The sequence below is a fragment of the Lepidochelys kempii genome, chromosome 3 (assembly GCF_965140285.1).
Source record: "Lepidochelys kempii isolate rLepKem1 chromosome 3, rLepKem1.hap1, whole genome shotgun sequence".
Taxonomy (NCBI): domain Eukaryota; kingdom Metazoa; phylum Chordata; order Testudines; family Cheloniidae; genus Lepidochelys; species Lepidochelys kempii.
Genome location: NC_136382.1, coordinates 83,521,339 through 83,535,170, shown reverse-complemented (window position 1 = coordinate 83,535,170; position 13,832 = coordinate 83,521,339). Strand labels below are relative to the sequence as shown.

At 42.1% G+C, this 13,832-nt stretch overlaps 1 protein-coding gene across 1 annotated transcript in view; it reads left to right on the top strand.

Moving 5' to 3' along the window:
• Nucleotides 1–13,832, top strand: part of SEC63 (SEC63 protein translocation regulator) — a 100,484-nt gene that overhangs the window by 73,236 nt on the left and 13,416 nt on the right. Inside the window, exons 14-16 of the mRNA XM_073336936.2 lie at nucleotides 3,229–3,311; nucleotides 10,054–10,113; nucleotides 10,374–10,532. Of these exons, the coding sequence (XP_073193037.1) occupies nucleotides 3,229–3,311; nucleotides 10,054–10,113; nucleotides 10,374–10,532 (302 nt within the window). The remainder of the gene's footprint in view (nucleotides 1–3,228; nucleotides 3,312–10,053; nucleotides 10,114–10,373; nucleotides 10,533–13,832) is intronic.

Genomic DNA, 13,832 nt, shown 5'->3' with positions numbered 1-13,832 from the left:
TGGTGTCCCCTGAATAGATATGTGGACACAGTTGGCATCGGGCTTTGTTGCAAGGATAGGTTCCTAGGTTAGTGATTCTGTTGTGTGGTGTGTGGTTGCTGGTGAGTATTTGCTTCAGGTTGGTGGGCTGTCTGTAAGCAAGGACTGGCCTGTCTCCCAAGATCTGTAAGAGCTATGCGTCGTCCTTTAGGATAGGTTGTAGATCCTTGATGCGTTGGAGAGGTTTTAGTTGGGGGCTGAAGGTGATGGCTAGTGGCGTTCTGTTATTTTCTTTGTTGGGCCTGTCTTGTAGTAGGTGACTTCTGGGTACTCTTCTGGCTCTGTCAATCTGTTTCTTCTCTTCAGCAGGTGGGTATTGTAGTTGTAAGAATGCTTGATAGAGATCTTATAGGTGTTTGTCTGAGGGGTTGGAGCAAATGCAGTTGTATCGTAGAGCTTGGCTGTAGACAATAGATTGTGTGGTGGGGTCTGGATGAAAGCTGGAGCCATGTAGGTAGGCATAGCAGTCAGTAGGTTTCCGGTATAGGGTGGTGTTTATGTGACCATCGCTTATTAGCACGTAGTGTCCAGGAAGTGGATCTCTTGTGTGGACTGATCCAGGTTGAGGCTGATGGTGGGATGGAAATGGATGAAATCATGGTGGAATTCCTCAAGGGCTTCTTTTCCATGGGTCCAGATGATGATGTCATCAATGTAGCGCAAGTAGAGTAGGGGCATTAGGGGATGAGAGCTGAGGAAGCGTTGTTATAAGTCAGCCATAAAAATGTTGGCATACTGTGGGGCCATGCGGGTACCCATAGCAGTGCCGCTGATTTGAAGGTATACATTGTTCACAAATGTGAAATAGTTATGGGTGAGGACAAAGTCACAAAGTTCAGCCACCAGGTTTGCCGTGACATTATCAGGGATAGTGTTCCTGACAGCTTGTAGTCCATCTTTGCGTGGAATGTTAGTGTAGAGGGCTTCTGCATCCAGAGTGGCCAGGATGGTGTTTTCAGGAAGATCACCGATGGATTGTAGTTTCCTCAGGAAGTCAGTGGTGTCTTGAGGATAGCTGGGAGTGCTGGTAGCATAGGGCCTGAGGAGGGAGTCTACATAGCCAGACAATCCTGCTGTCAGGGTGCCAATGCCTGAGATAATGGGGCGTCCAGGATTTCTAGGTTTATGGATCTTGAGTAGCAGATAGAATACCCCAGGTCGGGGTTCCAGGAGTGTGTCTGTTCTTGTGCTTTTTCAGGGAGTTTCTTGAGCAAATGGTGTAGTTTCTTTTGGTAACCCTCAGTGGAGTCAGAGGGTAATGGCTTGTAGAAAGTGGTGTTGGAGAGCTGCCTAGCAGCCTCTTGTTCATATTCTGACCTATTCATGATGACAACAGCACCTCCTTTATCAGCCTTTTTGATTATGATGTCAGATTTGTCTCTGAGGCTGTGGATGGCATTGTGTTCTGCACAGCTGAGGTTGTGGGGCAAGTGATGCTGCTTTTCCACAATTTTAGCCCGTGCACGTCGGCGGAAGCACTCTATGTAGAAATCCAGTCTGTTGTTTCGACCATCAGGAGGAGTCCACCCAGAATCCTTCTTTTTGTAGTCTTGGTAGGAACGTCTCTATGGGTTAGTATGTTGTTCAGAGATGTGTTGGAAATATTCCTTGAGTCGGAGACCTCGAAAATAGGATTCTAGGTCACCACAGAATTGTATCATGTTCGTGGGGATGGAGGGGCAGAAGGAGAGGCCCCGAGATAGGACCGATTCTTCTGCTGGGCTAAGAGTATAGTTGGATAGATTAACAATATTGCTGGATGGGTTGAGGGAACCACTGTTGTGGCCCCTTGTGGCATGTAGTAGTTTAGATAGTTGAGTGTCCTTTTTCTTTTGTAGAGAAGCAGAGTATGTGTTGTAAATGGCTTGTCTAGTTTTTGTAAAGTCAATCCATGAGGAAGTTTGTGTGGAAGGTTGTTTTTTTATGAGAGTATCCAGTTTTGAGAGCTCATTCTTAATCTTTCCCTGTTTGCTGTAGAGGATGTTGATCAGGCGGTTCTGCAGTTTCTTTGAGAGTGTGTGGCACAAGCTGTCAGCATAGTCTGTGTGGTAGGTAGATTGTAATGGATTTTTTACCTTCAGTCCTTTTGGTACGATCTCCATCTGTTTGCATTTGGAAAATCAGAGAACGCTTCAATCTCTCTGGTCACTCGATTACAGACCTAAAAGTGGCAATTCTTCAACAAAAAAACTTCAAAAAACAGACTCCAACGAGAGACTGCTGAATTGGAATTAATTTGCAAACTGGATACAATTAACTTAAGCTTGAGTAAAGACTGGGAGTGGATGTGTCATTACACAAAGTAAAACTATTTCCCCATGTTTGTTCCCTCCCTCCCCCAACCCCCACTTTTCCTCAGACGTTCTTGTCAACTGCTGGAAATGGCCCACTTTGATTATCACTACAAAAGGTTCCCCCCCCCACCCCGCTCTCCTGCTGGTAGTAGCTCACCTTATGTGATCACTCTCGTTACAGTGTATATGGTAACACCCATTGTTTCATGTTCTCTATGTATATAAATCTCCCCACTGTATTTTCCACTGAATGCATCCGATGAAGTGAGCTGTAGCTCCCGAAAGCTTATGCTCAAATAGATTAGTTAGTCTCTAAGGTGCCACTAGTACTCCTTTTCTTTTTGCGAATACAGACTAACACGCCTGCTACTCTGAAACCTGTCTTTTTGCAAAGGAATTAAGTGCATGACTCTTAATGCACCTTTGAAATTGAGATATTAATCATTGAAAGATCAGGAAAATTATAGTTATGGTTCCCAGAACAACTGTAACTTAGTCCCCTTGCTCATATGTGGTATTTTATAATATGAAAGTTTTATGTTTTAATATACAATGCTACATAGTTATGATTCCCAGAGCAGCCATAACTTTGAATACCCTAACTTTCCTACAAGTTAAATCACAACCTCAATGTTTACTTCATGTAGTTTTATGCAGTTTATTGCTCCTCATTCTGTTAATGTATTCTAGGTAATAGAGACTGTTTAAAGATGCAGATGAAAGTCTTTATTCTTGCAAATATTTTCAGATTATTTTGTGTTACATCTTCTCTGGGAGACTTGTGATTACGCTCACACTTTTATCTGTCACTGAGTAATGCTTAATTTAAAAAATAAATATGAAACTGATTAAGAAACAAAGGTTAACTGGAAGTATCACTTTTCTTTGACCTTAGTTTTGGATGATGAAGACAGCAACAATATTACAGTGGGATCGCTAGTCACTGTTTTGGTAACATTAACAAGGCAAACAATGGCAGTAAGTAGTCAAAGTATTTACAACTTTGGATGAATTGCAAATGCATTGTGATAACTTAGAATGTTTTGTTAGGAGCTAGTTTCTTGATAATTTTGTGGTAATGGATTGGTTGATCACAGGATGACTATGAGCCGCCAATGTGATATGGCCATGAAAAAAGCTAATGTCGTCTTAGGATGCATCAGGCGAGGTATTTCCAGTAGAGATAAGGAGGTGTTAGTACCGTTATACAAGGCACTGGTGAGACCTCAACTGGAATATTGTGTGCAGTTCTGGTCTCCCATGTTTAAGGAGGATGAATTCAAACTGGAACAGGTACAGAGAAGGGCTACTAGGATGATCCGAGGAAAGGAAAACCCGTCTTATGAAAGGAGAATCAATGAGCTTGGCTTGTTTAGCCTAACTAAAAGAAGGCTGAGAGGAGATATGATTGCTATCTATAAATATATGAGAGGGATAAATACTTTGGAGGAAGAAGAATTATTTAAGCTCAGTACCAATGTGGACACAAGAACAAATGGATATAAACTGGCCATCAGGAAGTTTAGACTTGAAATTAGATGAAGGTTTCTAACCATCAGAGGAGTGAAGTTCTGGAACAGCCTTCCTAGGGAAGCAGTGGGGGCAAAAGACCTATCTGGCTTCAAGACAAAGCTTAATAAGTTTATGGAGGAGATATGATGGGATAGCCTAATTTGGGCAATTAATTGATCTACTAGCAGTAGATATGCCCAATGGCCTGTGATGGGATGTTAGATGGGGTGGGATCTGAGTTACTACAGAGAATTCTTTCCAGGGTGTCTGTCTGGTGAGTCTTGCCCACATGCTCAGGGTTTAGCTGATCGCCATATTTGGGGTCGGGAAGGAATTTTCCCCCAGGGCTTCTCGCCTTCCTCTGCATGGGGCACGGGTCACTTGCTGGAAGATTTGCTGCACCTTGAAGTCTTTAAACCACGATTTGAGGACTTCAGTAGCTCAGACATAAGTTAAGGGTTTGTTACAGGAGTTGGTGGGTGAGATTCCATGGCCTGCATAATGCAGGAGGTCAGACTAGACGATCATAATAGTCCCTTCTGACCTTAAAGTCTATGATTCTAAAAACACCATTCTTGAATCAAGCTCTTCCATTGTCAAAATGTTAACGCTCTCTCCCTCAAAACTTTTGTTTCATGTTAGAAATCTCACAGGTCACTCTATTCACTACACTAGTCCATGCCCAAAGGAAATAGCCTGCACCGGAAAGATTATGGAGTAATTTTACTCCTGATATGTTGACAAATAGCTTTTGCAGTAGTTCATCAAAAATTCCAATGGTAATGCCTGTCATCTGAATTAAGTAGTTAGAACACTAAAGTTACTTTAATAGATAAATCAAGTAGCAAAGGTGCATCTTTAAAAGATAAGTTGAAGTTTATCTTTGTGTATGGTGGTGTTCTTGTCAATTTCATGGTTCCTGAGCCGTGAAATTAACACGAAAGCCAGCTCCCCAGCCTGGCTGTTGCCCGGTCTCTGCTTCAAGCTGGGCTGCCACCCAGGTTCCTGGCTTGGGCTGCCACCTGGGCTCCCCGCTGGCAGCCCTGCTGCCCTCCAGGGTCCCGGCTCCCTGCTGGGAGCACGGCAGCTGACCAGACTTCCAGACGGATCTCCCCATCGTAGGCAAGAAGCCCTGGGCGGCTCCCCCCAAGCTCCTCTTTGGGAGCAGGAAGGAGAGAAGCCTTGCGCCACTTGCCCCCCCCCCCCATGTCTGGCTGGGAGCACAGAGGCAAGAAGCCCCGAGGGGCTGTCACTCTGCGCCTGGCTGGGAGCGCAGAGGCGAGATGTCCTGGAGGACAACTGAGCTCCCGGTGGGGAGCTGCGCAGAGCTGAAAGCCCTGGCTCTTAGTCCCCCACACTGCCCCTCTTTAGTCGGTGGAAGTGCTCCTGGTGAGGCTACGCACCAGTGACCAAAGGAGGATGGTGTGGACATCAGCCACCATGGTGGTTAATGAAGTGGCTGTAAGTTGACCCAACATAAGTCAACTTAAGATTGTGGTGTAGAAATAGCTGTAGGCCATGCCTATGCTATCGCTTTTGTTAGCAAAACTTGCGTTACTCAGGGGTGTGGGAAAAGACCTCCCCATAGTGATATAAGTGTCCCCGTCATAAGTGGTAGTGTGCATAGTGCTATGTTGGCAGAAGAGCTTCTCCCTCTGACGTAGCTACCGCCGCTCATTGGAGGTGCTTTAATTATGTCCACGTGAGAGTTCTCTCCCATTGGCATAGAGTAGCTACACGAACAAGCTGTGCCACTGTAAGGTCTCTAGTGTAGACATAGCCTTAAGAATCCTTAAAGAAACCTCTCTGATCTTTTGTCTAGTACATGTGCAGTGAAGGAGGCAAATAGGATGCCAAATTATACATATAGGGACATAGAAGGAAATAATCTATAACTTGTATAGCTAAATATTATCACCTTATAGAATACCTTAAAGAAGATAAACTGTAGTTGCTGAATGGGTAGCAGTGGTTGATGCTATGTTTCAAAGTCTAAACATCTGGATTGCGTGATGTTTGAAATTTTTTCAGTTTTTTAAAAATATCCTTAACGTTGTTTCCAGGTTTAAACCCTGAGCCCCCTGAAACTAAAGAGATTGTCCACCTGACAAGCCCCAGAGTGTAAACATGCATGACTCCGCCCTTCAGTCAAAATCGAGCATAAATGGAGCTTTGCATTATGCCTCAAACCTAAAACACCTTGGCATCCTCAGACCAACAGAGGAGCAAACTTTAGAGTCCTCCACTGAATATGCCTTGCTGGTAGCACCTAAATGTTTATATCTTTGAACCGTTGGAATACGTGATCTGATCACAACTGTTTGTTGCAGTGCATGATAAGAGAGCAGTCTCTGATATAGCCAGGACCCAGAACATGTCAAATATTAAAGATTGGTATCAACACCTTCAACTGTACCCAGAAGTGAATTTAAAAGATGCAGCAATATATAAAGGATTGGTTTAATGTGCTGTCTACAACTAACGCCACTAAGCAGTCTGGCTGCTTTATTCTGCATCCCCCAGTTGCTTATGTATACTCCCTCAGTTTCATTTAGGTGTGGTCACCCAGGACTTCTAGTTTAACTTCATTGCAGACAATGTGACACAAAAGCAAGGAACACCAGCTTAGCAAATGATTTTTTTAAACCATAATTACTTTAATTCCTGAATTCTTTAAAGAGTACAGATCTTAGAAAACAATCCTGAGATGTTCCGGCCGCAGTCTGATCTCTCACATTCTGAGAGTTGGAAGTTTGTCTGCTTTTCAGACAATGTTACACAGAGCACTTCCTGTCATCTCATTCCTCTGCATGTCCAGCTTGTCTGTCGAGGTGGCCTGTCCTTCTCCATCCTTCAGTCTCTCCTTTTGCCATGTGACCAAGCTGATAGGCTGCAGATGTAAAGGGCACTTCTGTGTAGAAAATGCATTGTTTTGGGCAATTGGGCTAGCAGTTGAGAAACTATCAAAGTTGATGTCTTCAGATTGCTCTGTAATGTCTTCTACCTGATGGTCTTTCAGTAAGCACCTTTCCTGGGCAGGGCGGCTATCTGCAATACAGTTCAATAGTATTGCCTGGGGCAAGGTTAGATGTCTTCAGGGCACGATAGAAAATAATCTACAGTTTTGTGCACACACATCCCGCTCTTTCACAAGTACAGTATAGCACATATTACAGTAGTCCCATCTAGAATTTTACAAGGCATGTGTAAAATGTTGATAAAGCAGTAAAAAATAGAGTATGGGGCAGACATCTTCCAAGAATGCAAAATAAGGCATGGAGATGCCAGTCATGGCTCCATAATTAAGATTTAGTTTAGTTTTCGCGTTTAAAGCGGGGATTTTGAACATACTATGTCTGGGCAGCTACAGTACATAGTGCCTAATATACTATTTATGATATGCAGAAGCACTGCTTTTTGTTAAGGTTGCCTGGTACTTCCCATTATAAGACCCTGTTTTCAGTTGCTTATGACTTTGTGGAACTTTATATGCAGCGTAGTTGTAGCCATGTCGATCCCAGGGTATGGGAAAGACAAGGTGGGTGAGGTCATATCTTTTATTAGATCAACTTCCGTTGGGGAGAGTCAAGCTTTTGAGCCGCACAGCACTCTTCTTCACACCTGGGAAAGGTACTCCCAGTGCCACAGCCAAATGCAAGGTGGAACAGATGGTTCAGCATAAATTAATTGTAATTACCTGTGCAACCTTAATTCAGCTTCATTGTGCGGATTATGGTAGTCATACATTTCATGGTCACGTACTATTTTTTCCCACAGGACTCCTGCCCTATTCAGTGCACAGTGTTCTGGGGATGAATCAACTTTGTGTAGTAAAGGAGGCTACTGTCTGTAAGACCCCTGCCTCAGCAGAAGCAGGAAGGTGTGTAGTGAATAAGGCAAGGCTTTGCAGAAAGGGAAGGGAGGGTCTCATGGTTAAGGAACTTGAATGATGCCTTGAAGAATAGGATTCTACCCCTGACTGTGCCATGGAGTTCCTGTCTGATGCTGGGCATGTCACTTAAACCATACTTCTTACAGGGTGGTCATTAATTGTGCTTTCCTCATTTTCTGTCACCCAGCATGATACCTTGGGGCCTGATTAGCAGAAGAGCTGAGTACTCTCAACTCCAGTTTAAATTAGTGAGAGCTGTGCTTGACTGTGTTAAGTGCTATACAATGCTATGTAGTCTGAAAACCCAGGTCCTTCATATCTCAACTGGGCACCCAAAATTAGTGGATGCTTTTGACCTTAATCTCTCTGTAGCTCAGCCTTTCATCTATAAAATGGGGATAAAACCATACTCTCACTTCATAGGGGTTTTGTCAAGATAAATTAAGTAATGTTTGAAGCGCATATACTGTAATGATGAGCTCCATTGAAAATCCCTTGAGGAAATTAATAATTCTGTCTTTAGAACAGGGTTCAAATTGTGTGTAGTAAATAAAGCCTAGGGGCCACACATTGAACAATGAGGATAATACACAATATTGAATAGATGTTCATAAGTCCATTTTGTGCTCTGAATGAGGTGAGGCAGGGGTCCTGTAAAACCCATTGGTGTGTGATCATGAAACTGAAGGTGGTATCATACACGCTCTTAAGGGGGCTGAATTTAGGTTGTACCGACAGTTTTAATGCTGGCATTTCCTAACTTCTGAGTGCTTGACTTTACAACCTTAATAATGTTTAACATAACTTTGTGTAATTGTATTATGTATGTATGAAATAAAATTGAGGAGATTGAATCTCACTGGTGAATAGTGTTTTGGATAGTTGTATGTTTAGGCAAATACAATATGTACCAGTACAGCGACTTAAATGAATTTGCTATGCACCATAACCTTGGCAATACCAATGCACTGGAATGTAAAATTCAGTCACTTTTACCATGGCTGCTGTGTCCAAAAAAACTCTTGAAGCAGGTTTAATGGTATGTTTAAACTTATCATGGTTGAAAAAGTGAACAGATATCTTTGTCCAAAATTTGAATGTTTGTTGGCAACTCCCAATTTTTTCATGCAGTCTGTGTGTTCATGATATTGCCAGTAAATCGCATTTGCCCTCTTAATATAGGACAATTTGCTATAGCAAATTATATGTCTGCATTTGTTTTGTGCCAGATAACTAGTATCTTTCTGTGTAAGTAAAAAATGAAAAATACTTTTCCACCTACAGACACTTCTGAGCTAATAGAGGGAGGCAGATAAAGTGTATTGTTTTACTGATGTAAACATTGATATTTCTGGCTTGATTTGTGCTCCTGGATCCATGAATGACAGGCTAGATATTGAGTTTGTTTCTTAATATTCTTGTAACTGGGGTAGAATTTGCATTTTACTACTACTGCTTGCTTTTGTGATACAGAATTTTCACACTGTACAGCATAAGTACAGTAAAAGCTTTGTAATCTTGCATGTTGGGGGTGTGGGGGATGCTGGTAAGTGAAAAATTCTGGTTAACTAAGAGAGATGGAGTTTGAGTGCAGGGGGGGCTCAGGGCAGGGGGTTGGGGTGTGGGGTGCCATATCCAGGCAGCGCTTACCTCGGGTGGCTCCCCACGAGTGGCGACATCCCTGCTGCTCCTAGGTGGAGGTGCAGCTAGGCGACTCTGCATGCTACCTCTACCTGTAGGCACTGCCCCCGCATCTCCCATTGGCTGCGATTCCTGGCCAAAGAGCTGCAGATCCAGCGCGCGGGACAGGGCAGGGGTAGTGCACAGAACCGCCTAGCTGTGCCTCCGCCTAGGAACAGCAGGGACATGTTGCTACTTCCGGGGAGCCACACAGAGCTAGGTAGGGAGCCTGCCAGCCCTATGCCAATCGGACTATAAACTGGGCTTTCAATGAAGATCAGAAATGCTGATTTATAGAGCTTGCCTGTTGGTACAGGGCTGGATAACATAGTTTTTACTGTAAATCTTTCAGCACAAGGGACCACTGTAATTATTCTGAGAATTTTTTTAATAGATGAACTATGCTAGTATTGGTAAAATCCTGTACAAAGGATTCAAATTTTGTTTAATCTTTTTCATACTTGTCAATTAGTGTCTTATGTTTGTCACTGAAAAGAGAATTCTCAGTAATGGACAAAACCCCTCAGATTTAGTCTAGTTAAATTTACTTTAATATCTAAGTGACAGTGTAATTTTCTAAGCATCAGTGCCGGTTGGCACAGACAAAGATTAAGACTTCATTTCCTCCCTAATCAGGAAGTGTTTGAAAAGGAACAGTCCACCTGCGCAGCAGAAGAGCAACCTACGGAGGATGGGGTAAGTTGAGAATTAGACTATATTACAGTGCCTCTGCTTCCTAGTTGAGAAAATGAACCTTCATTCAGATTGAGTGACTCTTTCATGTACTTGTGATAGATTTTTTTTCACAAAGACCTATACAAATATCCAGTAGAACTTAGCTTTTAAGGTAGGATCATATCTTAAAACATTTGAAGCATGTGAAGATGGCTGCCTCAAGTTAAAATATTTAGTGTAATTTAATCTGCCTACTATTTAACCACCATGTTTCCTTACAGCAAGGAGATGCCAACAAAGTTAAGAACAAAGGATGGCAGCAAAAGAATAAAGGAACCAAGAAGGCTTCAAAATCAAAGAAAAAGAAACCTTTGAAAAAGAAACCTGCTCCTCCTCCATTGCAGCAGCCAAAGCAGCAGAAGCAAAAGCAAGCTAATGGGGTATTTCATTGAAAGATTTCAAAGCCAAAAGGGACTGTTAAATCACCTAGTCTGACCTCCTGTATATATCACAGGCCATTAAATTTCACCCAGTTATCCCTATATTGAGTGCCAGGAACTTGTGTTTGACTAAAGCAGGGGTGGGCAAACTACGGCCCGGGAGTCCTATCCGGCCCTTCAGACTGTTTAATCCAGCCCTCAAGCTCCCGACAGGGAGTGGGGTCTGGGGCTTGCCCTGCTCCACATGTGCCGGGGCTCCATGCGGCTCCCAGATGCAGCGGCACGTCCCCACTCTGGCTCCTATGTGTAGGGGCAGCCAGAAGGCTCTGCACACTGCCCTGCCCCTGCCCCAAGCGCCGGTCCTGCAGCTCCCATTGGCCGGGAACTCTGATCATTCATGGCCCACCATACAATTTCCATGCCCAGATGTGGGCCTCAGGCCAAAAAGTTTTCCCACCTCTGGACTAAAGCATATCTTCTAAAAAGGCATCCGGTCTTGATTAGAGGGCTTCAGGAGATGAAGAACCCACCACTTCCCATGGTAGTTTGTTTCAGTAGTTAATCACCCTCATTATTAAAAATTTGATTAATTTCTGCTTTGAATTTGTCTGGCTTCAACTTCTAGCCACTGATCCTTGTTAGGCCTTTCTCTGCTAGGTTAAAGAGCCCTTTAGTACCTGATATTTTCCCCCTGGGAGGTACTTATACACTGTAATCAAGTCACCTCTTAATCTTCTTTTGGTAAACTAAACAGATTGAGCTCCTTAAATTTCTCAGCGTAAGGTATTTTCTTCAACTCTCAAATAATTTTTGGGGCTCTTTGCACCCTCTCCAATTTTTCAACATACTTTTAAAAATGGATGCAGTATTTCAATGTTGTTCTCATCAGTAAAAGAAGTAAAATCATCTCTTCCTATTCCCTTGTTTATATATCCAAGGATCACATTCGCCTTTTTTGCTTTATCACCACACTGAGAGCTCATGCTGAGTCACTTGTCCATTATGACCCTTACATCTTTTTCAGAGGTTTTCCAGGATACAGTCCCCCATTTTGTAGGTTGGGCTACATTCTTTGTTCCTAGGTGTAGGACCTTCCATTTGGCTGTGTTAGAATACTTTGTTTTGAACGGGCCCAGCTTACCAAGAGATCCAGGTCGCTCTGACTGCCCTGTCGTTGTCATTTATCACTCCATCACTGTGTGTGTCATCTCTGAATTTTATCAGCTATAAATTTATATTTACTTCCAGATCATTGATAAAAGTAATGAATAGCATTGGGCCTAGTACTGATCCCTGTTGAACTCTACTAGATGCATCTCCATTCTATGATGATTCCACATTAGCAATTACTATTTGAGGTCTGTTAGTTAACAAGTTTTAATCAATTTAACGTACTTTATTAATAGCGTATGGTGCTCACTTTTAATCAGCATGTCATACAGTACTAAGTCAACCCCCTTACAAAAGTCTAACTGTATTACATCTGTGCAGTTATCTTTATCAACAAAACTTTTAATTTTAAAGAATGAAATCAGGTTTGTTTGACAAGACCTGTTTTCCATAAAGCCTTGTTGACCATCACTAATTACATTCCCATCCTTTAATTCTTTGTTAATAGAATCCCATTTCAGCTTTTCCATTATTTTGCCCGGATTGATGTCAGACTAACTGGCCTATAATTACCTGGGTCATGCTGCTTCCCATCTTCTGAATATTGTCACATTAGCACTCTTCAAGTCTTCTGGAATTTCCCTGGTATTCCAAAATTTATTAAAAATTAATGTCAACAAGCCGGAGATCTATACAGCCAACTCCTTTAGGACTATTGGATGTAAGTTGTCCAGGGTTTCTGATTTTAGAATATTTATTCTTGGCAAATGTTAAATAACATCCTGTTTAGTTACTAGGGGACTGGAATGTACATCATCCCACTTCTTTCCAAATACAGAGCAGAAGTATTTATTGATTTCTTCCACCTTTCTGCATCATTAACTATTTTACCATGTCTCTCGAGTAATGGGCCATTGTTAGCTTTTCTCTTGTTCCTAATATACTTAAGGACATTTTTTTTTAGTGTCCTTATCCCTGCATGCCTTGGATTTTTTCCCTTGATGTCTTTAGTTTCCCTTATCAGTGTCTACAATTCCGTAACTTTTTTAAAATTTATATCAATTGCTATCAACATCCCTTTTTTGCATTTGTTTTATATATATTTGCTGCCTTCGCTTTCTCATTGAACCAGGATGGACTTTTACCCAAAGTCTTTCTTGATTGTAGAATGGTAGCTTTTTGGCCATCTAACCAAAGTCTTACTAAAGAACTCCCAGTTTTCATTCACCTTTTTCCTCCCAATCAGTTCTACTCTTACTTTTCTTCAACTTTGGAAAATTAGCCCTTTTTGAAGCACTATGTTGTGTGTATTTTACTGGTTGGGACTATTCTCCATGATCTGGTTACATTCAATATGGGTAAACAGTCACTGATCCCAAGGCAATTACCAACTTTCAGTTCAATGACTAGTTAATCTTTAACTGTCACAGTGAAGTTCACAATAGTTACCTCATGTTGGGTGCCATAATTTTTGTGTTAAAAAATTATCTGACTTTTAGAAATTCTAATGGTGTTTTAGTACTGACTGTATGAGACCTGCATGTGTTTCCCAAATTGAAGTCCCTCATAAGTTTTCTTTCTTTGTGAACACGTTAGAGGTGTGTGTAAGGAGTAACTCTCCCTCTGATCTGGTTTGATTTGCTTCTTCCTGGCTTTGTTAGTTAACTGGGAGCATATGGATAAAAGGTATTTTTGTTTAACACAATAAAAAAATTAGCCCAAATACTATGGGAATGACAAACACAACTGAGACACCAATTCTTAAAGAGATTCAATTAGATTGTGACATTAATGTTGTAGATGATACGGGGGAGGAGAAGAGATGGTTCTCTTTCAAATGATGTATTGCTGTGTGAAAGGTGTGTGCTGTCCCTGCTCGCCCCCTTGTGGCCATGTGCTTTGCTATGGATGTGCCCTGCCTTAATTTTCCTGAATAGGTTATCACATAAAAGCCTTGCTAATTTTATTATCAATGTCCTTTTTAGAGGGAATCACTTATTAATGGAAAATGTAATAAATTCAGGTAAGTCCTTTACCCAGGCTTCTTACCTGGAAGACATATTTCATCTGAGTTTCAGTCCTGCCTGAATTCATCCCACTCTCAGGCACTTTATCTGCAAGACACTTTCAACCCTGTTTCCTTAAATGGAGCCAGGGCCTCTTCATGGCCTTCCTGACTGCCGCTTTTTT